Source organism: Peromyscus californicus, unplaced genomic scaffold (genome assembly GCF_007827085.1).
Source record: "Peromyscus californicus insignis strain IS unplaced genomic scaffold, ASM782708v3 Scaffold_4__1_contigs__length_199733344, whole genome shotgun sequence".
Taxonomy (NCBI): Eukaryota; Metazoa; Chordata; class Mammalia; order Rodentia; family Cricetidae; genus Peromyscus; species Peromyscus californicus.
In genome coordinates, this window is record NW_026294562.1 from 114,057,448 (window position 1) to 114,083,558 (window position 26,111).

General features: G+C 39.5%; 1 protein-coding gene across 1 annotated transcript in view; it reads right to left on the reverse strand.

The window, feature by feature from the left end:
• Nucleotides 1-2,257: 2,257 nt before the first annotated feature.
• Nucleotides 2,258-26,111, reverse strand: part of Rab38 (RAB38, member RAS oncogene family) — a 63,757-nt gene continuing 39,903 nt past the window's right edge. Inside the window, exon 3 of the mRNA XM_052763502.1 lies at nt 2,258-3,128. Within this exon, the coding sequence (XP_052619462.1) occupies nt 2,976-3,128 (153 nt within the window). The 3' untranslated portion in view covers nt 2,258-2,975. The remainder of the gene's footprint in view (nt 3,129-26,111) is intronic.

The window sequence follows — 26,111 nt, forward strand, 5'->3', positions numbered from 1 at the left end:
AAAATAAGGTTCAGTTGTAGTGTGTTCAGGAATCTTTTAGTGTTGCTGAATTTTCACAGTCCCTACATTTGATTGTTTTGCCCCTTAAAAAGTCCCGACCCACAGTTTATGAAGCTTGAGTCTTATTAAGAAGGAAAAGGGGAGGGATAAGGAGAGAGTAATAAAAATAGGAAGGGTAGTGAAACAATCTCCGCTACCTTCTGCTGTGGTTTATCTTTGAGATCATAACTGATGTTCATGATTTTTCTCTACCACTCTCACTCTCTTGACTCAGTTGCTTCTAGACCAAGTATCCCATATAACACTACAGGTCAGACTTTGTCCCCAGGAATGTGAGTCCCTGGTTATTCTCACCAGGGATATTGCAATTGCTCCAGCAGCTATCATTATGCATGGAAACATCAGAAGGATCCCAGTGAGCCCAGACTTCCAGACATATGCCTCCCTGATCCATTGGTGTTCAGCAATCCTGTTTCCTCTTGCACATCATGATGAATTATCCTGTCTGAATTAAGTACCTTTCCTAAGTACCAGTCTATGAACATAAGTGTCCAGAACTAATCAAGCAGCAGCTGACAGTGAAGTAGAATCCTTCCTATGTACACTGGGTAAGTATCAAGATTTCTAGTTCTAGTTTGCTACAAATGACAGGATCATATTCTTTTTTATGGATAAGTGATATTCCACAGCTATCTACACATTTTCTTCATCCATTTGTCTGCCAATGGATACCTTGGTTGACACCACAACTTAGCTGTTGTGAATAGCAATGCAATAAATATTTGTTTGATATGCTTTTCTCAATTCTTTTTGAGTATAGACCTAGAAATGTATGGCTGAACCATGTAGTAGATACATTTTTAGATTTTTAAGGACATTTATATAGATCATCATAGCTGTTGTATTAGTTTTCATCCCTATCAATAGTGTATGACTTTCATTTTCTTTATATTCTACCAGCATTTGTTATTTTTTTCTTCTGTGATGTTAGCTATCCTGATTAGAGTAGAATTATATCTCATAGTGTGGAATTACATCCCTTTCTTTGATGTCTAGTCATGTTCTACTTTTATTCGGTGACCATTGACATTTTTCACATTGGAAGAGAATCTCTTCAGATCATTTTTATTGGGTTATTATTAATGTTAATGAGTTTTTAGAGTTCCCGTATATTTTATATGAAATCTTTACCAGGTGAATAGTTTGAACACGTCTTCCATTCTGTAATTTGTCTCCTCGTACTCTTGATCGTATCCTTTGCTGTGCAAAAGCTTGTGTTTGAAAGAATTATATTTACTCTTCAGCTGTCTTCTCCCCACCTCATGAGAATCTTAGTAATCTGGTACTACTGCTTATAGCTTTTCTCACCCAGCAATGAGTCCAGCCTGGCTGTGCCTTGTTTGGAAATGAGTCAATTCAAGCATCTGATACTAAGACTCTTCCTCCTCAGTTTACCTCCATCTTAACAAACTTAGGTTGCCTTTCACATAGTAAGACCTGGATTTGCATGAATGTAATTTGTTTGGAAGCTTAGCCCAAGAACATCAGTAGAGGAACAAGGTAATCATTTTGAATAAATCAAGTGGAAAATTCTCTCCATAAAAACCAGGTACTTAATGTCACTAGGGACAGTCCTCAGAACATGCCTTGGCACTATTATTTGTGACTGAAAAGAAATTTGAGGGTATGTATAACTCATTCTTTGCTCTTATATGTGAGAGCTGGTTCAAGAAACATGAATTCCCAGAAAATTCTGGACTATTTGCCTCATGGGCCAACTGCATCAGAGGTAAGTGCACCTCTTAAGGGAAAAAGAAACACAATACTAACACGTGTGTGATGCTTACAGAAACAATGAATGTCGAGAGTATACACTAAAAATATATGTTGTAAAATTTGAAGATTTTGTGAGTGTACTGTGAATATCAAAGGAAAATAGTTCTATTAAAAATGTTACCCACCTGCAACATTTCAACAATATGGCCAGTTGTTTGTTTTTATATTCACTGTTCTGTAAAATTCCTGGTCAGAATGTATAGATATATTTCTGTGATTAGCCAAAAATGCATGAACACTGGCTATTTCCTTGACCTAAATACTGAATGAAACAGTTGACGCAGACAGAATGAACTCATCCCAATTCCACACCTCCTTTCTAAAATCAAATGTAGAAATGGAATTTGAGAAACACGATTGCATTGTTAAAAAAGCCACAGTACTAAGAAAGAAATTGAAGGCAATATGAGAAATAGGGAAACAGCATCTTTAATGTTTTATTTTCCACTTGTGAAAATATATATATAATATATCTTACATGTACAGAGCAGTCCCACAGCTTGAGTCCGAGGATACTAAAAGAAAGGCACACACAGGGAGCAGATCTTTCCACACAGTTTTCAGTTAAACCAGCATTCGGGGCACAGCAAGTAACGACAAAGGCAACAAAAGCAGAGGCTGCCTGTGCTCACGACTCTGAAGAGCAACATCACAGATAACCCTCAGGTCTGCCAAGAACGGCAAAAATACCGTTTCTATTTAATAGACCTATAGGACCACCCAGAAACAAATTGAAAGCTGAACAAAGAGACGTACCGGGGCAAGGCAAATCCCACACTTAGTTTGACCTCTGCCTTGCTCTCTTATTCCCCTTCTCAAGAAGACCAGAGGCCTCGGCTGATTTAAAGGAACATGTATCCCGGCTGGATGTGTCCCTGAGTGACTTTGCTCAGTGATAAAACAGCATTTTACAACACACTAATATTTAAAAAGCTTGTAAACACTGTGCTGATGGTTGGGAAAACATATAAAGACCATTTGCTGTTCCTCTCTGACAGGAAACATGCCATCATACGTCTTTGGCTTGTCACGTGTGCTCCTCTATCCTGACACTTACCAAAATGGTAATCAAGCAAAATTGAAGCACAATTCATTAGGGCCATGGGGTTCTGTCTGGCATATGCCAGCAGAGGCGCCTTCTAGGATTTGGCACAGCCAGAGCAGCTGACAACCTTGGGTGATGTGAGGTGGGGCTTCACAATGTCCGGTTCTATAGTCTCTATAAGGTCACACTCATTTGCAAGTATGTGCTTCACCAGGCATCTTGAAGCTTCATCAATGTTTATATTTTCCTGAGGGGGAGAAAAAAAAACAGTTTTCTTTTAAAACAACATTGTAAAATAATAGTCTTATAAGACAAAATCCAATATTTAAAGTAGTGTGTGTGTGTGTGTGTGTGTGTGTGTGTGTGTGTTGCTTTTGTCTCCATGCATATGTGTGTATAGGCATGTAGAGGTTTGACGACAACCTCAAGTGTTGTGTTTCAGGTACCTCCACCTCGCTTTGAGACCTTGTGTCTCACTGGCCTGGAACTAGCCACATAGATTAGGCTGGCTGCCAGTGGGGCTCAAGGATCTGCCTGTGTCTGCCTCCCCAGCACTGGGTTTAAAGGTATCTTTGCAGCAGCTTGTCTGGATTTGTTGCCTTGGTTCTGGGGATCAAATGCTAATCCCTGTGCTTGCAAAACAAGTACTTTACCCACTGAGCTTTCTCCCCAGCCAGGGCAGTGTTTTTGGTGATTCATGTAAAAATCGTTTCTGTACATTATCTATACATCCTCTTATTTTCCCTTACTCTTACTGCCTACTTCCTTCCTTCCTTCCTTCCTTCCTTCCTTCCTTCCTTCCTTTCTTTCTCCCTTCCTTCCTTCCTCCCTCTCTTCTTCCCTTCCTCCCTCTCTCCCTCCCTCCCTCCCTCTCTCCCTCCCTCCTTCCCTCCCTTCTTTCCTTCTTTCCTTTCTTATTTTGCTCCTTTCTCTTTTTCTATCTCTTGGTTCTTCACAAAAGTTAAGGTATAGATTTTATTTTGTCAAATAGAAACAATATTGTTTGCTGGATTTATTTAATGTTACTTTTTTAGATTTCAATTTTCTTATTTTTCACCTAATCTTATAAGAAAAAATAAGCTTTCAGTCTAGCTTAGATTTATAATTGCACCAATGCATATTGCTTTTAAAATCTCAGTAGGAATAGAGGACAGCAGTCTTTTGTAGCAGTCATTAGCAGTTTAACCAATATTTCTATCTTTTCGCCTGCCAGACAACTGCTATGTTTCTGGCCTCCTTGAATTCAGGTATGAACATGTGACAGCTGGCAGCCAATTAAATATGAGAAGCACAAAAAGGTATATGTCCTACTTTCTTAGCTAGAAACAATAAAAGTTAGGATTTAATTGTCCTGCATTCTTTTCATATGAATTCATGAAAACTTTGAGGTGGGGATTCTAAGACTCTGTTGCAATGAGCTCATGATGAGACACGCAGCATAGGTGGGAATTATGCCTTTGCTATTTGAAATCACTAAGATTAGAAATCATTTTACTGTGGCATCACCTAGCCACTCCCGATGGAGGTAACTCTTTAAAGGAAAATGTAAAATCAGAAGTGGATCCAGGGCTGAGAAGACAGCCCAGTGAGCAGCACTTGCTGAACAAACCTAAGGATCCGAGTTCAGAGCCTCAGAATCCACGTGGAAACCTGGATGCAGTAGCCCAAGTGTTTGCAAGGCTAGTGCATCCCTGCTGTGAAGATGTGAGACACAGACAGCAGACTTGCGGGAGCCAGTTAGTGTGCCACTTACACTAGAAGTACAACAAAAAGACCCTGCGTCAAACAAGGTGGAAGATGAGAACCAACGGCCAAGGTTGTCTGCTGACTTCCACAGACACCTGGGCATGGCAGCACCCCAACACACACGTGCTCAGGCAAGAAGTGAATGTCGTGCACAATAGTAGAACAAGCTCTAATTTAAAAAAAATATGGAACAGATATTTTAATCTAAAATACACATCAGATATTTAATTACTATAATATTTTTCCTTCTGAGCAGAAAAAAAAAGTAACAAGGAGTTTATTACCAGGATACTAGAAAAAAATCTTTTCTCATGCAAAATACAATGAAGATCTCCAGAAAACTTTCATTGTTTTAAGTCATTATTTATAGAATTTTTAAAAATGTACTTTCAGACATTCCATTGCTAAAAGAAGGACTTTTGTCTTGTCAAACTGTTATATCACTGTGTCTTTTTGTACAACTTGAACTGAAATTACTTATTCCTAATATTTTGTTTCTCCAAATCATTGATCTACTTTAAGATCCTTGCAAAAAAATAAAATAAATTTTTTTAAAAAAGTGCAAATTAAAAAAAAAATCCTTGCATGAAGTCCTATTACCTAGAAAATGCTAAGGGTGATGATGGTCACCAAATGTATCCATGACCAATGGCTCTAACTGAAAATACATGTTACCATACTTCACATCCTTCAGACCGACCCCGAGTTTATCTACTGTCAAAGTACATGCTGTCACACCTTGTTCCTGGTTTTTTGCTGGAATAGTCATCACAGTAGTTTCAGAGCCTCTGTTTTGTCAAGTACGCAGGGGTCTTTCCGACAACACAGAACTAATAAAAAGTTGTATCGCTTGACTGGTCACCGGTCCATGCACTTTATATCCACATGCCCAACATTTTAGGCTCACATTATTTCATTCTCTTTAGAATACTGAAGGATAAACATTATCTTTTGTTCTTATTGATTCTGTTGTTACTGTTGGGGTGGGAGGTGGGTGCCCTCTCTTCTGCAGCTCCAACAGCTGTTCCATTCCATGGAAACTAGGGTATACGTGGGCCACTGCTTCCTGATGGGAAGACCACTGTGCCCTGAGATCACAATCCATGGTTGGTACGCCTTTCACACTCTTTGCTCCCACCATCATTCCCAGAGGTCACAACTGAACTCCTTGCTCCTAGGCAATAATCTGGGCTTAGGCAGTATCTGGCTCAATGCTTTGCTTCTGAATCAAACCAGTTGTTTATGTCACTAAGGAAGAACCTGGTTACTGGTTCTCTGCTATGTTACATTCCTGATGCTGAGAATAGGTAACCTCACTTAGCCTTATGGAAGCTCAGCATATGGGACAGCATCTCTCACTAAAGAAATCCTATGTGCTAGTGGGACTTTAAAGTATATTCTCAAGTAATTAATAAGCCAATACCATTTTCTTATTAACAGTTGCTTGTGTGTCAGAAATGAAGGCACTATAATCTCACCTCAAATGCCAGACCTGAGTTATTATCGTATGTAGGCAGATAAGAAACCTTAAGTTTAGAAAGGTTACAGACATTCAGCATGATTGCACAGTAGGTGGACTGGAAGGCCATACCACTCTGTGGCATTAAAGCAAGTTGTGTTACTTTTCAAGACTTTTTTTTTCTAATTTTGAAATATTTATTCTTTGACTATATATATATATATTCATAAGTCTAAAGTTCATGTATAGAGCTATATAAAGTTCATATATAGAGCTATATAAAGTTCATATATAGAACTATATAAACTATATAGAACTTTACATCTATATATGAACTTTAGTCATGTTTGTTCAGCCCCAATACCCTCTCTCAGTCCCTCCCTCTTCCACAGAAGTGCTTCCTCTTCACAAAAAACTCCTCACACTTTCACTTCTTTTGCTCTGTGTGACCCACTAAGTTTAATTAGGGTTATTTGTATAAGCATGTGTGAAAGGTTATTTACTGAAGCATGGACTACTTTTTTGTTTTGTTTTTTGAGACAGGGTTTCTCTGTGTAGCCCTTGCTGTCCTGGAATTCACTCTGTAGACCAGGCTGGCCTGGAACTCACAGAGATCCACCTGCCTCTGCCTCCCAAGTGCCGAGAATAAAGGCCTGTGCTACCATCACCCAGATTGTACTACTTTTTTGTGCCTACACTACTGAAGAAAGTGACACCCCTTTCCCAGTAACCAGTCACCGCTAATAGTCCCTCAGGGAGAGGTGGGGTCTCATATGTTCTTCTGACCCATGACAAAATGCTGTCAAACTGTTTTAAAGATTAAATGCAGTAACAAAGATTTTTGCCCAGCATTAGACACGATAGGTACTAAATATTGCTCCTTTTAATTTGTTATACACTATAAAAGTATGTTTATATGATAAAAAAACTTTAAGAGGGCACCTCCTTCACATATAGTATAACTTAGGCTTTTTAGTCAATTTTTTAAAGTTTCAGTTTATAGGTTAACATGGCAGTTAAGTATGGTTTTCAGTCATTAATGTAAAATGTAGAAAATTTCTTAAAGAATAGGGTTAAATGCTAACAATGTGGCAATTAAATGAAAATCTGTTTATCATGAGGAGGAAACTACTAAAATATCTGTCCAGTCAGTGGCAGCCTAGTAAGACGGATTCTGTAAAAGATAAGATGAATAAGGAGGAACTGGTTTTAGAGGGAAGCTGATCAAGTCAGGGTAAGTTGGGTTAGGACTGGGGTGGGCCTTGGGGCTGGTTACAGAGGAAACAAGCTTAGCAAAGGAGTAAGGGGATCTTCCCTGAGGCCCCAGCTAGCAACAAAGTGGCAGTTCATGGTGTCTGAGCCACATCCACTATTTTAACCAGTATTTATGTGCATTCCTGCTAAGTCCTAGGATAGATATGAAGATGAGAAAGTCCCATTTCAGTTCGGGCATACGCACCAGAAAAGTTTGTAGGAACCCCAGAGGCATAAAGTGTCTGGAAAGAGGATCTGGGGGACAGTTTATTGCAGAGGTTTGATCACTGGGATCTCTTGGAGGGGAAGTGCTAATAAGTACAATTCTCTACAATCCCGTTATAGGCAAGACTGTAGAGACACTGAGCACTCTGCCTTCACCACCTATCAGTACATGTTTTATGAATACCCATGCTTGTGTGCTTCTAGTTATCATGGCAGCATGCCTGATTCCGATCAGGGACTTACAGATGAAGCCAGGAAGCATTGAGGGCTCCCATTTATCACTATATTCACCATAAACCTGCTGTAATAAGGAAGGAATACAATGGGTAGGAAAGGTGTCTGAAGTCACATGCTTATCTTAGACCCCACTCACTTTTTGACTGAGTAATCCCAGGAAAGTTCAAAGCATCAGATGTTTCAGGAGACAGTAAGAATGAGAAATGTGTCCCACAGACTTGTGTGCTTGAACACTTGGTGCTCAGATGGGGGTGCTGTTTGGGAAAGTTATGGAACCCTTAGGAGGTGGAGCTTTGCTGGATGAAGTAGGTAATTAGAAGTGGGCTTTAAGGTCTTACAGCCTGGCCCCACTACCCGCTCTTTCTCTCTACTTTCTGTGTCTGCATGAAGCATGATCTCTCTTCCTCCTAACTACCAGGCCAGCCTCATGCTTTTGCTGCTATGTCTTTCTAGTTATGGTGGACTATACACCCTTTGGAACTGTCAGCTAAAATAAATCTCTTCTACTCTAAGGTGCTTTAAGGAATGATAAGTCACAACGACAGAAAGGTAACCAATACACTAACTATCCTCTTCTCTGCTTGAAAAGATGAAAAATCTGCCACACAGGTGATTATAAGTAAATTATATTAAATGCTTAAAACAAACAAAATACTTGGAGCAGTGAAGGATATAGCAGCATCTATATTCTGCTCTTGTCGGGTTGGACTCAGCATCTGAAGAGCAGTAATGTCTGGATTCTGTCCCTTTATTGGCAGTCCAGGACATTGAGATTGAAAAAGAGTAAGTAGCTAGCCCCAAGACACAGGTGTGAGTGCAGGGAAAATAGTAAATAGTGATAATGACCACATGCTTACTGCCGAAAGGTGAGGGAAGTGTGCATGTAGTGTCAAAGGCAACTTGAACTCATTTCAAATCTTCTAAAGATTTCCATAGTAAAAACAGGAATAAAATGGACAGGGTACTCTGAGACAGGCTACATTGTTTTAGCTTCTTTTTCTTTTTTTTAAATTAAAAATTTTTTTCATTCATTTTACACACCAATCAAAGATCCCCCTCTTCCCTCCTCCCGCCCTCCAGCCTCCCCCCAATGCACCCCCACTCCCCCCCACAAGAAGGCAAGGCCTCCCATGGTGAGGCACATCCAGTAGAGGCAAGTCCAAGACCTTCCCCCGCCTTAAGACTGCACAAGGTGTCCCATCATAAGTAGTGGGCTCCAAAAAGTCACTTCATGCACCAGGGATGAATTCTGACTCTACCTCCAGGGGGCTCCCCAAGCAGATCAAGCTACACAATTGTCTCGACATGCAGAGGGCCTAGTCCAGTCCCATGTAGGCTCTACAGCTATTGATCCAACTTTCATGAGTTTCCACTAGTTTGGTTTGGTTGTCTCTGCAGGTTTCTCCATCATGATCCTGATGCACTTGCTCATAGAATCCCTCCTCTCTCTCTCTCTCCTACTGGAATCCTGGAGCTGGGGTGATGGGTTGGCAATGGAGGGTAGGGGATGGGGGATGAGAACAAAAGGGAATGGGATGGCAGAGCTGGAACATGGATGGAGTGAGAAAGCAATGAGAGAGATACCATGATGAAGGAAGATATCATGGGGATGGAGAGAAACCCAATGCTGGGGAAATTGCCAGGAATCTCTAAGGGTAACACCAACTTGGACTACTAGAAATAATGGAGAGGGTGCCTGAACTGAACTGGCTTGCCCCATTGATCAGATCGGTTAATACCTTAACTGTCATCACAGAACTTTTCTCCAATGTTTTAACTTTCTTACAGGACCCCACAGAGATATCATCCCTCCCTAGACAGCAGGAAGGAATTTTAAAAAAAAAGGACGCCCCCTTTCCCAACAGTTTTTTTTTTTTGTTTCTCAGTGTTAGGGATAAATGTCATCTGCTAGGGTTTGGTTATAAGTTGTAATAGGGTTGCAGTTCCATTTTTGTTATGTTATTACCCTTCTTTCTCCTGGAAAATACTTCATAATCGATCATTCTTATTGTGTATAGTTTGTATTAGGTTTAGAACCTTCTTATTTAGACAAAAAGGGGAAGTGTAGTGGTATTGTTTCACCCATGACCTTGGGCTATACAGCCCAGAAAGAGGCAGTGCTTCTTGCCTGTTTATGTGACCTCTTGCCTGTGACCTCTTAAAAGGAGAGATGGGTCATGCTCTCTTCTTGGCGCGATCAGATACTAGATGGCCAGGTGCATTCGCTCCTGGGCAGAACAGAGGACAACTTCAGCTGTTTACTCAGTTCTGTATCCATGAGTATATTTCCTCCAGCATATCTTTTTTAAAAAATTAATTTATTTTTTATTAAGGAATCTTTTTATCCATTTTACATAGCAATCACAGATCCCCCTCTTCTCTCTTCTCCCGCCCCTCCTGCCTCCCCCCGCCAACCCACTCCCATTCCCTCCTCCAAAAAGGTAAGGCCTCCCATGGGAAGTCAGCAAAGCCTGGCACATTCAGTTGAAGCAGGTCCAAGCCCTTTCCCCTGCATCAAGGCTGTGTGAGGTGTTCTATCATAGGTAATGGGCTCCAAAAAGCCAGCTCATGCACCAGGAATGGATCCTGACCCTACTACCAAGGGGCCCCTTAAGCAGATCAAGCTACACAACTGTCTTTCTTAATAAATATCAATTACCCATTAAACTGACTCACGTGGATTGATCTTGACAGGTGTGTGTGTGTGTGTGTGTGTGTGTGTGTGTGTGTGTGTGTGTCCATGCATGCCAACTTGAGGAAGTCGGTTCTCTCCTTCCACAGGGGATTGAACTCAGATCACCAGGTTTGACAGTAAGTACGCTTACTTTCTGAGTCCCCTCTCTAGCATAATATAGATCAAAACTCTCTCCCTTTTTGTCTCAAGGCCAAGGTGGATGATCAAACACTGCCTGTTAAAACTTCAGTTATGTTTCGGGTACCACTGAGCTAGTTGGCATCCAGGTAGACAAAGTCAGTCTCATAATGCAGGTGACTGTGCAGAAATAGACCTGCTGGCTAAACTGTAAAGTGCTGTCTGGGGATTTTTGTATGCATATGTGACTCAGAGCAGTAACAGCATCCCAGGAGCATCTTCTGCCTGAAGGGGAATTTACACATCCTGTAACTCCCAAGCTACACACAAGCTAGCAGAACCTGGCTGATTCATTCACACATGTGCAGTATGAGGAGATGGTCTGCTGTTCTGGCCGTGTCAGGTCAGAAGGCTCAGGCTGAGGCCACTGCTATGGGTTTGCTTCACTGTATCAATAGATAAAGGCTTAAAACTGCCAATAAAGCATTTCGCTAAAACAAATGGTGTGAGTGGTATGGTTAGACAAGTGGGTTGTTTACAAAATAATGTTCTTATAAACTCACCACACACACACACACACACACACACACACACACACACACACACACACACAAAATCTATGAAAACAACTTGATGCCATATTCTAAAGGTAAGGAAGCCGTAAAGCCAGGAAAACTCACCCAGAGCAGAGCTTGCCCTTGCTCAATCTGTCATTTCCATCAAGACTCAACTTCTGTGCTGCTCTCCAAGCACTACACATAGTTTCTCAGGTTTAAAACAGATAGAAAAATAGCCTCACTTCTAAACCCAGAGTTCTCAGTCATGGCTACATCTGTCTACCATGTTAGTTTACAAATGTACATAACCAGGCTCCCCCTCTCAGGCATGGATTCAATTGATCTAGCATGATAACCCACATGGACATGTTTCAAAAGATTCTGGGCTGAGGAGATGACTCAGCTGGTAAGAGCACTTGTTATGCAAGCCTGAGCATCTACATTCAAGTCTTCAGCATGCATGTAACAGCTGAGTATCAGAAGGGTGGAGAGGTAGATCCAAGGAGTTCACTAGCCAGTCAGCCTAGCTGAAAAAGACTGAGCTTCTGGTTCAGTGAAAGATGCTGTCATAAGAGAATAAGGCAGACAGCAGTACAAGAATACACCAATGGCCTCTACGTGCACAAGTACTAGGGTGTGGGCACCCATGGACACACACAAATATTCGTTCCTTCATATATACATACAGTACACATACATATGGACAACACACACACACATTCAGACCAGGGAGGTGGATTAATTGGTAAAGTGGCTGAGTTCAGTTCCCCAACATCCATGCAAAAACTGAGTGAGGTGCCATGCATCTCTCATCCCAGCACTGGAGGGACAGAGACAGGAGGGTCCCTGGGACTTGCCTGGAAGCCAGTCTGCCAAGCTGGTGAGCTCCAGATTATGTGAGAAAACCTGTCCCAACAAAGGAGCGGGTGATTGATTAAGGAAGGCCCTTAATGTGAGCCATTGGTTTCCATATATACATGCATACATGTACACAGGAAGAGTACATGCACCTCCTTTATGAACAAACATACACAAAAATTTAGAAACAAAATGTGCATCCAGTTATAAGACACCCATAGTAAAGATATCTTTATAGTACAGATATCTTTAAATACTCTGTCCTTTTTATTTTTATTTTGGAACTTCTGAAAATACAATTCAGTAAGTGCTCTACACTGGAGTGATTCTGATTTTTCCCTGGAGTAAAGCATCTAAGTCTATGTGAGGTCAGGAGATCTTGTCAGTTTTTTAATCAACTCTTTAGGACATCTGTCTGAGGTTGAATTATTTAATCTTTGACTGCCAGTGCCAGGGGGAGGGGAACACTAGCAGAAAACTTTCACATCTGCCTCATTAGAAACTGGCGAAGAATTCACTTTCCACAATCTTTCCAAATACATCAACCTCAAACAAAATACCAAATGTACCAGAGGCCTGAGGTTAGGGCACCAAATTCCTCAGCACTGTGACGTTCTAATTAGAGCCAGTGGAAGGTGGGTAATAACACTACAGTAAGAAGTCTCACACAGACAGGGACTTATGACTCCTTACTCTAAGGAGAACATGCGTCACTTGTCTATTGAATGTGCCAAAAGGTCTCTTGCTCCTCGTTGGTCGATATTTCTTTTCTGTGGTCGATGTGAACACTGGTGACAGACTTGAATTTGTGTCTGCCTTGCCCTTTCTTCCTCTCCTCCATTTTGTTTGGGACTTCCTGACCCTTGTGGATCCCAAGCCTTGACTAGGACTTCCTTCATCTGGGACTTATGCCTCACACCCTGTTCTCAGAATGAAGTTTTTCACTTAATCTTCATGGTAATACTCAGTGATTTTTTTTTAAAGAGAAAATTCAGTTCGTAGAATGTACACAGGATCCTGTAACAGTAAGGTGCGGGACCTGGCTCATGCCTTCACAGCCTGCATTTTCCATTTGCTTGCAAAATGCTTGACTACCTTTCACTTATGTCCAAGCTATTAGTCACAAGCACCCAAGGCTTTGTACTCTGCTCCTATTTCTGGATGAGAATGCACATGTGGTACATTAAGAGAAACTAAAAGTTAGCCAGCGTCAGTCTAAGGCTATTGGGAAGGACAGACTGAGCTGTGTCACTCCTCATCTGGGCACAGAAGGACCATGCTGTCAGCAGAGAGAAGTTTTCAAATGCACTGAACTAAGAGGATGATGTTCCTCTGCCAACACTGCTCCTGTGGCCACCTTGCTCTTATGGTCTTACTGTCCTTTACTTTCAATGGTTATTTTTTCCGGTGCTATGGTTTGAACCTGGGGCTTTTGGCATGCAAGACTACTGCCCTCCTACATCACCTACCATGTGTCTTTTACTTTTTTATGTGTGAAAGTCCAATTCAACCTTCTTGTGTGTTTTCCTCCAGCTTCTCTTATCTGCCAATGAACGCATCCTCCATCACCCAGGCAGCCGTGCACCCCACTTTAGCCCTGAAAGCACCCTAGATTTACAGTCACCAAACACTAATGAGGAAGGGAAAGAAGTCATCACTACATCATCCTCTTCTGACACCCCAGAAACTGAAGGAAAGGTGACATCCATACATTACACAGGCTATTGGACTGCACAGGGGGACAGGCCACATGAACCCCTCTTAGCTTTTGCTGCCTATTCGCATCCTCATTTCTGAAAACATTTTATCTTCTGAGCAGCCTTGTGTCTGTTTTGTGAAATGCTTCCTCTATGTTCTCTGGCTCTTTCTAGCCTCCTCAAGTGACCCTGAGGACTGTGTCTTTCATGCCTTTTGCTGGTGGCCCCACAACAGAATTATGTTTAACTACAATACACACAGTGTGTTACTGGCTTCCAACATGACAAGAGCTCTCTAAATCATATTATGCAATATTACTAATACCTATGGACAAGCTATTATAAATCATGTACCATTTACATCCTTTCCTGTCTCAGCTAAGTTAATCCTCCACCCAGAAAAACTCTAAGCAAGAAAAAGGAGATTACAAAACTTTCCCAGCATTACCCATAGCTATATATGACTCAGAAACATATTATATAGAAGACAGGGCCACAAACCAGTTGAGTCCCTGTTCTTAGCCTACTCTGTTCCATAAATACTTATGTAAGGCACCAGGCATCAGCTCGCCTTCCTTCTTGCTCTATTGCTTTCTTTATAAACCTGAAAAATTAGATATGGGCAGTCTACAATGTTTTTCAGTTGATCCATGGCTAGTAATTAATTTGGTGGCTTTCAGGTTTACTGCCTTTAAATGGCACATGCATACTGTCTCTAGCTTGTTACCTAACTCACTCATTTCCATTAAATTCCTGAACCTGAAGAAACATGGCATCATACCTGTTGTTTTCTCCTCCATCAAATGCCTGCAACCCTAAAATTAGGAGGACAGCTTTTTGAGTTTGCCATTCCTGAGAAGTATTTTCCAAATTCAGTATGTGTAACTTACCATGAATGATCACTCAGTCAGAACACTCTTGGATTCTGCTACTATTAACACTTCACTTTTAATTTAGTCATGTCTTAATTACCCTCACTGTGAGTCTTTTGCTAACACAGTGTTAAGACACCCAATAATCAGTTTTAAAAAGAGAATACCCAAGTTTCAATGCTATTACTTAGTCAGACTTAATAACTCCATTCATGAAGAATAGCTTCAGTTAATATCCTTTCTCATTTGTCAGCTCTGGAAGGCAAATGACCCAACAGACACAAATATTAATAGTAGTAATTGTTATTACTGCTTGAACACTTACTCAGTATTCTGCTCTGCATGCTGCTACATACATCAACTCATCTGAGAAGTAATATACTATTAACCCCACTTTAGTGAAGAGAAGATTGAGACACATATAGAATAAACACTTAGCCACAGTATGCGCTGGATGTATTTGGTTCAATTTCAAGTGTTATTGATTACCACCATGAGCAGAAATGATCTGTCTTAAAATCTATTTCTGTCTTGATTAAATGCTTTTGTTCTGGTAACTCTGTGTGTTAAGACGGCAGACTGAAATAGGACCATCATTGTCTCAGGAAGCAGCAGGGTGTAATGGAATTAAAGAAAGCTTCAGAGTCAAGATCTATAGTGTGAATTATCTCTGGGACCAAGGAGAAGTTGAAAGGTTCTGTCTCCACTTCTTAGTCTGCAAAATGAGACCAGTAATAACTCTATTTCACAGGGCTCTTGATAGAGTTAAATGATAAACAGAGATGAAGCACCCAGACATTACTCCAATACAGTCACGGGTACTTCAACAAATGTAAGTCCCTACTCCTATCTCATTCTCATCTTGCTTCAAGTCATACTTTGGTTATCATATTCTGTGGGGAGTCTCATGATTTGCTTTGGCTGGAACAGAAGCCCTTCAAACACTGTCCCATAGTTCAGATCAGCAGAAAAAGGCTTATTTGTATGCATCCTTCACTGAGATGCCAGGGCTATTGCTGTATTCCACTGTCCACCACAGTGGCTGTAGACAGCATGTGAGTAAATGAACAGCCAATCAACTGACTAACTGATTGATCATGTCCTCAGAAGAGTGACAAGTTCTGGTTCCAAAATGAAAATAAGTTTAGATATGGGTGATTTGAGCAGAGAGTGAGAAAGAAAACATGCTCACAACAGAATTCACTCCACAAGCCATGCTTGCTGCCTATTCTAATTTGTTCCCAGTTGCCAACATCACTCCATCCAGAGAAATCTGGGCAGATTGACTGAACCAGTTTATTATCATTGAACTGGATTCAGTTAGATAATTGGACTTTCACTCAATCTGACCTAACTTGTATATTTATTTCCTTTAGAAATAATTATTTATATTTGTTGTTCCTAACTGCTTAGACCAACCATTGCTGCTTAATAACTCAATTTATTTAGGCAAAAAACTTAATTTTCTTGAGCCTTACCTATATAAGATAGAACTAGTTAATAAAACCCACTTCTCATAATGTTCAAGTTACATTTCCATGGAGGAGAGAAAATATCCTGACAAAACAGGGAAGAAAGGATTTATTTGGCTTATGTTCCAGGCTACAGATCTTTACTGAGGGGGAACCAGGCAGAAACTTATAGCATCACATCCACAGTCAAGAGCAGGGGGAGAACGAGTGCATGGATCCTTGCTCACTTGCTCTGATCACTTTCTCTTCCCTTACCTACCCAGGGTGCTATGGTGGCATGTGCAGTGGGCCAGTCTTCCAACATCAGTTAACAGTCAAGACAGTTCCACACAGCCACAACCACAAAACAACTTGATCTAGGTCATTCCTCATTCAAAACTTCTTTTGTGCTGGAGACATCTCAGCTGTTAAAAGCACTGGCTGCTTTTGTAGAGGACCTGGGTTAGGTTCCCAGTACCCACGTGGTGGCTCACAATTGTCTTTAACTCTGGTCCCAAGGGATTGGATACTTGTTTCTTGCTGCCATGTGTGTCAAACACAGAAAGAGTGTGCATATATATATGTGTGTGTGTGTGTGTGTGTGTGTGTGTGTGTGTGTGTGTGTGTGTGTGCAGGTGGAGCACTTATATTCATAAAATAAAAATAAATCCATTTTAATTAAAAAACTGTCAAAGTGACAGTTAAAAACTAAGAGATGCACAAAACTATAAGGATTATAAATATTACATTTGGCAATATGTATACATATTACATAATACATACATAGTATATAATATGTAAGTGCTGCTATTTATGAATAGATGCAAACATCGTACATATGTCTATATAGGTATATAATTAGTATTATCTTTCCATAACACTTTTTTTAAATAAAATTAAATGAGTGGTCAGTTTAAGACTGATAATATCCTTTCAGTCTTTCAGTTTGTTTTTTCTTTATATATTATCCTTTGGTTTGTTCATCTGTTAACTCTTTAGTAAGTGTAGTGGTTTGAATGTGGTGGTAGGAATGGCCCTCATATTTGAATGCTTGGTCATTAGGAAGCAGCACTACTTGACAAGGATTAGGAAGGGTGGCTTTGTTGGACTAGGTGTGGCCTTGTTGGAGGAAGTGCGTCACTGGGGGTGGGCTTTGGAGTTTCAAATGCTCAAGCCAACCCCAATGTTTCTCTTTTCCTCTGCCTGCCAATCTGATGTAGAACTCTCAGCTACCTCTCCAGCACCATGTCTGCCTGTGGGCCATCATGTTGCCCACCATGACAATAATGGACTCAACCTCTGAACTGTAAGCCAGCCCCAGTAAATGCTTACCTTTATAAGAGTTGCTGTGGTCATGGCGTCTCTTCACAGCAATAGAACCCTGACTAAGAAATAGATACTTCGAAATTCTTGCTTTTTCAGGTAGTGCAAATAAATTTATCTTTAGCACTATAATCAGAATAATGCTAACTAGGATTAAAACAAAAAGAGCAAGAATGGTGTGTAAAAGTGGAGATGGTGGAAAAAGCCATGAAACTCATCTTTAATCACATTTTCATATCTAGAATGTCTGTGATGTTAGTTAACTACCAGAACCCTAGCCTGCACACTGGAAACTAAGTCCACCAACCTCCCTTTCCAAATCCTTGAGTTCTAACTACTAAGTTCCACAGTTAGATAATGGGTCATCTGCAGCCTGTGAACATCCTGAAGTAGCACATAGCATCTGTTATATAATTTATTTCTTTCTGATATAGAGTCATATATTCCTTTCTTCATTCCATAAATTTATAATTAGAAAATTAGACACTATAGGACTTGAAATATAGCATCATTGAAGAGAATAAATGATTAGTTAATACTAATTAAATGATTAGCTAATATTAATTAGTAATTAAAAACAATTGATTAGTCAGGAAATAATCATGAACTTTCCAACAGATCCGATACATCTTATCTCAGGCTGTATTTAAACACACTGGGTCAGGCACTGTGATTGTCACCATAGTCCAGGAGTCTTTGTTTATGTTTAGAGATAGTGGCAGACATGATGTGCCTTCCTCCCACACTCATTCTCCACCTAGTTCATGCCCCATATAATCTCTTGAGCTTCATGCCTCCAGTTTCTATCCATTAACAGTCACCCTTCCTTTTCCTGCCAGGTTGTCTCCAGGCTATTTTAATGAAAGTATAATTCTGTTCATACCTCATCCTCATTATCAGCTTATAAAACTTTATTGGCTCAGATCACTTACTTGAATGAGTACAGGCTACTAAAGCATGCCAAGCTTGTTTCTTCTGTCTCATTTCCACTGACTCCCCTGCTTAGCAAAGGCCAGCTGAACTAGATCATAGGACTTGTTGAAGGCCAGAGCACTCATTGTGGCCTCTGCCCAAGTTAGTCGTACTTCCTTTCAGGCTGTAGATCAACAATACAAATCTGGTTTGGTTTTTCTCTCTGTGTAGATGACTTGCCCATTCAGAACATCATGCAGAGAACACAGGAAGGTTTGTATCCACAGTGTATCATTAGGCCATGGTGGATTCCATTTGAAAAAGGAGGATTAGAGAAAAGCAAAAAGAACTGCCACCCCATTTAATTCCTCCTGTGCTCACACATGGAAAGAGTACCAAACAGTCATACCTGTATCTGACCATAGAACTATTACATAATGCTGTATCTCTCAGGTTTAGAGCTTATCTTTATACAATTAGCAGCTACTAACTTGATGTAGTAGTGGTATGTAGGAGAGTAGTGGATGGAAAAGATGGACCAAGGGAGACATTTATCAACTGTTTTTATATAACATGATATTTAACCTTTATCTATGTTATTTAACCTTTATCTATGGTATACTTATTGTGAGATATTTGATTACATTGTGTAAAGATATGTCACTGTGATTGGTTTAATAAAAAGCTAAGCAGCTAAATGGCCAATAGCTAGGCAGGAGGTATAGCAGGGATTTCCGGAAAGAGAGAGCTCTGGAGAGAAGAAAGGCAGTGTCACCAGCCAGATGCTGAGGAAGCAGGATGAGTAAAATGGAAATGAGGTAATGAGTGCATGGAAAAGCATAGACGTAAAATAGTGGTTAATTTAAGTTATAAGAGTTGGTTACAAACAAGCCTAAGCTAAGGCTGAGCTTTCATAATTAAGTCTCTGTGTCATTTTTTGTGTGTGCTGGAGACCCAAAGAAAAATCTCTCTATATATACTATTTCTACTTTCACCTTTTTTACCTTTCTCCATTTCTCTGAGTCTAGCTGAAGATGAAGTGTGTGTGTGTGTGTGTGTGTGTGTGTGTGTGTGTGTGTGTGTATGTGTGTGTGTGTGTGTGTGTGTGAGTTTACATGCGAGTGTGTGCACATGCATACAAATATCATGTTAACAAAACAGAGTCACATAATGCAACAGTGGTCCTGGTTGTTTATGAAAAGACATTGTGTACTTTGATAGCTTGGTACTCTCTGCCAATCAAAACAAAGTGGGACTAGATATCTCTTCTAGGTGCTTCATAGTAGTCTCCTGCAGTACTATTACCTGGTATGTAGGGAAATAGTTTTTAAAATGTCATTTTTAGATAAGTTATCCTGTGAGAGAGAAAGAAAAATGAGGGGGGAAAGTATGAGCTGCCTATGTTGATATCCATTATACTTAAGTTCCTTTAAACTCAAGACCCATTAAGATAGGGAATTCATCTTGGCACTGGTGTCACTGCAAACTGTCCTAGTCATTAAAGGCATGTCAAATCTCTCTCTCTCTCTCTCTCTCTCTCTCTCTCTCTCTCTCTCTCTCTCTCTCTCTCTCTTTCTCTCTCTCTCTCTCTCTCTCTCTTTCCCTCTCTGTATCAGTTTCACTAACTGTGAAGGCAGGGAATTTATACTTTATACTCCGTCTTTTTCCAAACAGACTTGAAGATGACCCTTGAGACCATCTCTGTCTGTTGACTAATGCAGTGAAACTTCTGAGAGACCTTAGAATAATGCTCGCTTAATGTGGAAGATTTCTCATATTGAGGCTTTAAGTAGGAGACATTTGTTTAACGAATCACTTACTAGAGCAAGTACACTCTATCAACTTGATTAGCCATAAGTTTTTTGGCTATAAAATTTAGAAACCCATTGAATTGTTCAGGGCATCTGGAGTTTAGTTCCTGGGAGTGACAGAATTGCTGAAAGACTCAGGCTATTCCATGAACATAAGGCAATAAAATTAGACTCTCAAATGCTATCAGGCCAGCTTCATTTCCTCCATCTGTAGTGGCTTTATGTATATGAAGAGACTTGGAGCTTCTAGGTTCATTGGTTCATCATTTTGATGTCTGAAAAAAAGATTTCCAGTCCTCAACTTCAGATGCAAAAATCTCTAAAGAAGAACTCGGGTAACTTTAAATTTGGTTGCATGTTCACATTCAAGGCTAGAGCACCTTACAGCACAGGGGTTCCAGGAGTGGCCTCATTTAGATCTCATGGACACGATTAGCAATTGACAGTGATTTGATAGGCCCAGCATGAAAAAATGGTAACTTATATTTATATAACATGCAGGGGATGGGAAAGAGGGACATGGATATGAACAGAAAAGGAAACCTGACATGGTAGAATCATTTTGAACTTGAAAATCTTTAGTTGTCCATGTTATATCACTTCATAGACATTTATACCATCAACACCAGTGTAGATAGGGTACATGCTTGTGTTTTAGATAGCCTAAACAAAACATGAACAAGAAAAATATTTTCCACAAAGCTACATTCTCCAGCAAGTACAGGGACATCCAATAACTTCACCATGTGCTGGACACATGGATAATTTGGGCTACTTTACTAGGCATAGTGACAGAGACGCTGAAGAGAATAAAACAGGAATGCTTTGAAAGAATTACCTTAATCAGAAAGCTATTATTTCTCAATATATTCTTTTGTAAAACAATAATGATAATAATAATATAGAAATAACAATAAAGTACTAAAATGACCTACTTGAAACTTAACTAAAACCTAATTCGTATTTTTTGGTTGCTTTATAGGATTTTATCAACTTATTAGAACAAAATGAACAACATCTTTGCCAAGTAGAAGAAGCTGCTGCTGCAGATGTGAACTTTAAATTTTTAGCATTATTGCTGGGAACGTCTTAAGGTATATACACACTGTCCGCATCATCAAGCCTTATTCAGAAGAGGAGTTTTTGTCACTAAGCATATTCGCTTCTCTACTTATTGCAGCTGTTACTGTACATGCAACAATATACCTATAAATAACAACTATGTGCCTGTAGATAATGAATCCATCCTGAGGACTGAAGTGTCAAAATAAACATAGTAGTTCGAACAGAAATACAACAGTAGTTAATGGGGCTGACTGCTCTTCCACAGGGCCTAGGTTTGATTCTCAGCAACCACATGGTGGTTCACATGTACTTCCAGTTCCAGGATAACTGATGCCCTTTTCTGGCCTCCATGGACACCAGGTATGCCTATGGTACACAGACATACAAGCATACAAAATACCCTTACACATAAATATAAATAAGTAAAGTTATAAAAAGGAATAAACATGCATAGAAACTTAGGCTAGAGTTGCTTTTTTTTTTAACAATTTCGTTATTGGTAAGAAACAAAATAAAATATTTACGGCTAATTCAATTAGTCATTAGATTTTAAATTAATGTTAATCTTGTGTTTTTAATTGTGATTATTTTCTAAGTTCTCCATATGATACTTATATGATAATATTCCCACTTAAAGGTAGAACCAAGAAAATAAGTTTTAAGCCATAAACAACATTAGAACACTTAAAGTTTTTTTACTCCTAAAGTGCAGACAATATAAAAGAAAGAACACACTGATAAAATGCAGGAACTAGAGAAATAAAGAGAAAAGTAATATAAAAAAATCAGTATAACTATAAAAAGATCAGGTTAAAACGAACTTGTACAGAGGACAGACAGTCTGGTATCTTAACTCAGAACAGATTCAGAATTAGTATGAACTTGTACCAATAAAGTCACGAAGTGAACCCAAAATTTAGGACATGATTAAAGAAACTGCTAATGGTACTTAAGAACAAAAGTACTGTCACAGAATGCAGGAACTCACAGAAGGGAAGGACTCACTAAAGTGAAGCTCTCCAAGGGAGAATAGATGGGACTCTAGTTCCATTTTCTATGTGTTTCTTCAGCACCATTTGTTGAAGAGGCTGCCTTTCCTTCCATGTATGTTTTTGATATTTTTATCAAATCTTGGGTGGCTGTTGTTATCTGGGATTTTACTTGAATCCTTTATTCTGTTCACCTACAATTTTGTTTTGGCCCCAGTATATGTCATTTTGAGTACTGTGGCTCTGTAGGAAAACTTGAAATCAGGTATGGTGATATCATCAGTATGATATTTTATGCTCAGCGTTGCTTTGACTATTCTGGGTCTTTTGTCTTTAGTGTGAAGTTTTGGAAGTTTTTTTCTAGTTCGTTAGAGAACAAGACTGGAATTTTGATGGAAATTACATTGAATTTGTAGATTACCTTCATTGGTATAGTATTCTCACAATATTAATTCAGTTTATGTGAATAGTAGGTCTTTCCATCTTCTAGTGTCTACAATTTTCTTCTCAATGTTCAAGTATTTTCATTAGAGAGGGTTTTCTTTCATTGGTTAGATTTGTTCTAGGGTTTGTTTTTATTTACTTGTTTTGTTTTGAGGTAATTGTGAATGGGACTGCTTTCTAATATCTCTTTTATTACATCAATTACAATATATTATTATTACCATTATATTTTAAAGAAAGTTGCAGGGTTTCATAAGTTAATTTTTCATCCCGCTGCTTTTGGGAAGTGTTTGTCAGTTCTAAGAGTATTCTGGTGGAGTTTTTATGGTCTCTTACATATAGGATTATATTTTCTGCAATAAGGATGTTTTGGTGTCTTTCTCTTTCTTTCCTATTTGTATGTTTTTTATTCCCTTCAGTCATCTTATTGTTGTAAGACTTTGAGCAGAAGTTGGAGAGAATAAGGAGATCATGGTGGTTCTGGGAGGAGGTCATGAGAAAAATCAGGTGTTTGCATGAGCAAATACATTGCATGTATAAAATTCTCAAAGAATAAATGAAAATACTTTCTAGAGTGTGAAAGTAGACATCCTCTTTTTGTTCATGATATTAGTAAAGATGCTTGCAGGTTTTTCCCTTTTAAGATAATATTGGTGATAGGCCTGTGGTATATAGCCTGTATTATGTTGAGGTACATTTCTTCTATCAGTAGTTTTGTTATGGTTTTTATCATGAAGAGATGTTGGATTTTTTTCAAAGGCCCACTCTTCTATCTAATGCATTGTCTTCAAACTCTGACAGTCTGCCTTCTACTTGACTCTCATTCTACTCCTGTGGGTTCTACTGAGATTTTTCTTTTACTTAGAGTTTTCATTTCTAAAATTTAAAGTTAGCTTTTAGTATTTCTAACACTGTGTGGAATTTTTCTTTATGTGTTTTATTGAATTCTTTATTTCACTCAGCTGTTGATGTGCATTCTCTTTGAATAAATTCAGGATTTTGTGTCCTTGATTTTGTTAAGTAGGCTTATAGTTATTTTTCTGACTTCCTTTGGGATTTCATCTAATCCACTCTAATTGGAATAGCTGACCATGCCACTATGTATCTGCAGTCAAGACTTGCTTTCCTGTTCTACCCTGTTTCTTGTGCATCTGCAAGGCTCAAGTGCTTGGGCTTGTGTAGTTGGTTGGATTTTTCTTTAATAACCCATATTCTTTAAATGAAAGTAACTGCAATGTTCAACTTGGTCTAGGCTGTAATAGGGTTAAAGTGCCATTCTGCTTTTATTGGATTAGGGGAGTAGTTCACCAGCCATGATCTCCAGTAGCTTTCTGAGAGTAGAATACTAACTGTGAAACAATTATAGATAGTAAACCCATTGTGACCATGGTCAATTACAAACAATTCAGCTGTATTAACTTCAAGGGAATAAAGGAGCAGGAAAGTGTGGTATATAGAAAATATTCATTACTAAGGGTAAGAACTGAAGGAAAATAAGCTTAGTAAGACTAGGGATTAATATTAGAGTAAAAGAGAAAACTAAAGAAGAAAAAGAAAAGAAAAAGAAATAAGAAATAAAGAATAATTTTTTAAATAAATGAATTTTTAAAAAATAAATAATTTTTATAAATAAGAAAAAATAAAGAAGAAAAGAGAAAGTTGGTTAAATAGTTTAAAATTATTAGTGCTAAAGATACTTATATTGAAGAAGTAAAATCATGATTTGATAGTGGATAAAACAGAGAGAAAATAAGATATGAAGACCACATGAGAACAGGAAGAAGCAAAGTGCTAGAGAGGCCCACAGAAATCCACAAAGATACCCACACAACAGACTGCCGGCAATGGTCGAGAGACAGCCCGAACTGACCTACTCTGGTGATGGGATGGCCAAACACCCTAATTGTTGTGCTAGAAACCTCATCCAACTACTGAGGGATCTGGATGCAGAGATCCATGACTAGGCCCTGGGTGGATCTCTGGGAGTCCAATCAACGAGAATGAGGAGGGTTTATATGAGCGAGAATTGTTGAGACCAAGGTTGGATAAAGCACAGGGACAAATAGCCAAATGAATGGAAACACATGAACTATGAACCAATGGCTGAGGGGTCCACACTGGATCAGGCCCTCCGAATGGGTGAGACAGTTGATTGGCTTGATCTGTTTGGGAGGCATCCAGGCAGTGGGACCAGATCTTGTGCTCATTGCATGAGTTGGCTGTTTGAAACCTGGGGCCTATGCAGGATTGTTTGGCTTGGCCTGGGAGGAGGGGACTAGACCTACCTGGACTGAGTCTACCAGGTTGACCTCAGTCTGTGGGGAAGGCTTTGCCCTGGAGGAGATGGGAATGGGGGGGGGGGGGGGGGCGTTGGGGGGAAGGTGAGGGGGACGGGAGGGGGGAGAACAAGGGAATCCGTGACCGATATGTAGAACTGAATTGTATTGCAAAATAAATTAAAATAAATTAAAAAAAAAAGATATGAGAGAGATAGAGAGTTACATGCATTGTAGGAAAATAGCAGAAAGAGCACAACAAAAGAGGTATAGAAACAAATGGAATAATCACACAAACTAATTGAACAATATAAATTAAAAAACACAATAAGGAACACTTATATGTAAATGTATTTGTTACTTTTCTGTTGCTGTGATAAATCTCATGGCCAGGATAACTTATGTAAGAAAGAATGTAGTTTGGCTTATGTTTCTAGATGAGAATTCACCATGGAAGGGAAACAGCTATAGCAGTGAGTCGAGAACTCATTTCTTCCACCTCAGTCATGAAGCAAAGAGAGCAAATTGGAATTAGAGCACTCAAAGTTCACCCTAGCAACATACTTCCTCCAGAAAAGCCATACACCCCAAAGTTCCCTAAACCACATAACCACCTGGGAACCAAGTACGCAAGTGCTGGAACCTGTGGGGGACATTTCTCATTTCAACCACCACAATAAATCAAAATTTCAAACAAATAAAAGCCAAAGTGGCATATATAGCTTCAGTCAATATCCCTTCTTTGCTGAGATGCATGTTAGATCCAAATTCTCCAGGAAATGTGATATTTTATTTGGGCTCTAATAAATGTGATATTTTATTTGGGCTCAGAGGACAAAGCCAGCCACCATATTAAATGTAGAGGTCAGGCAGTGGTAGTAAACGCCTTTAATCCTAGCATTTGGGAGGCAGAGATTCATCTGGATCTCTGTAAGTTCAAGGCCACACTGGGAACAGAGCCAGGCATGGTGCCACATGCCTTTAATCCTAGCACTAGTTAGCCATAGAGGTCTGGAGGTCTGTACAAACAGACGGGAAGTGATAGAGCTGGGCAGAAAGAGGAAGTGGTGTAGCTGGGCGGATAGAGGAAGTAAGATGGCAGGGCACAGAAAGGTATATAAGGCATGAGTATATATGAAGTAGCTCTCTTGGGCTGAGGATTTCCTAGTGGAAAGAACTTGTGGCTGGCTTGTTCTATTCCTCTGATCTTTCAGCTTTCACCCCTGGTGTATTTTGTTAATA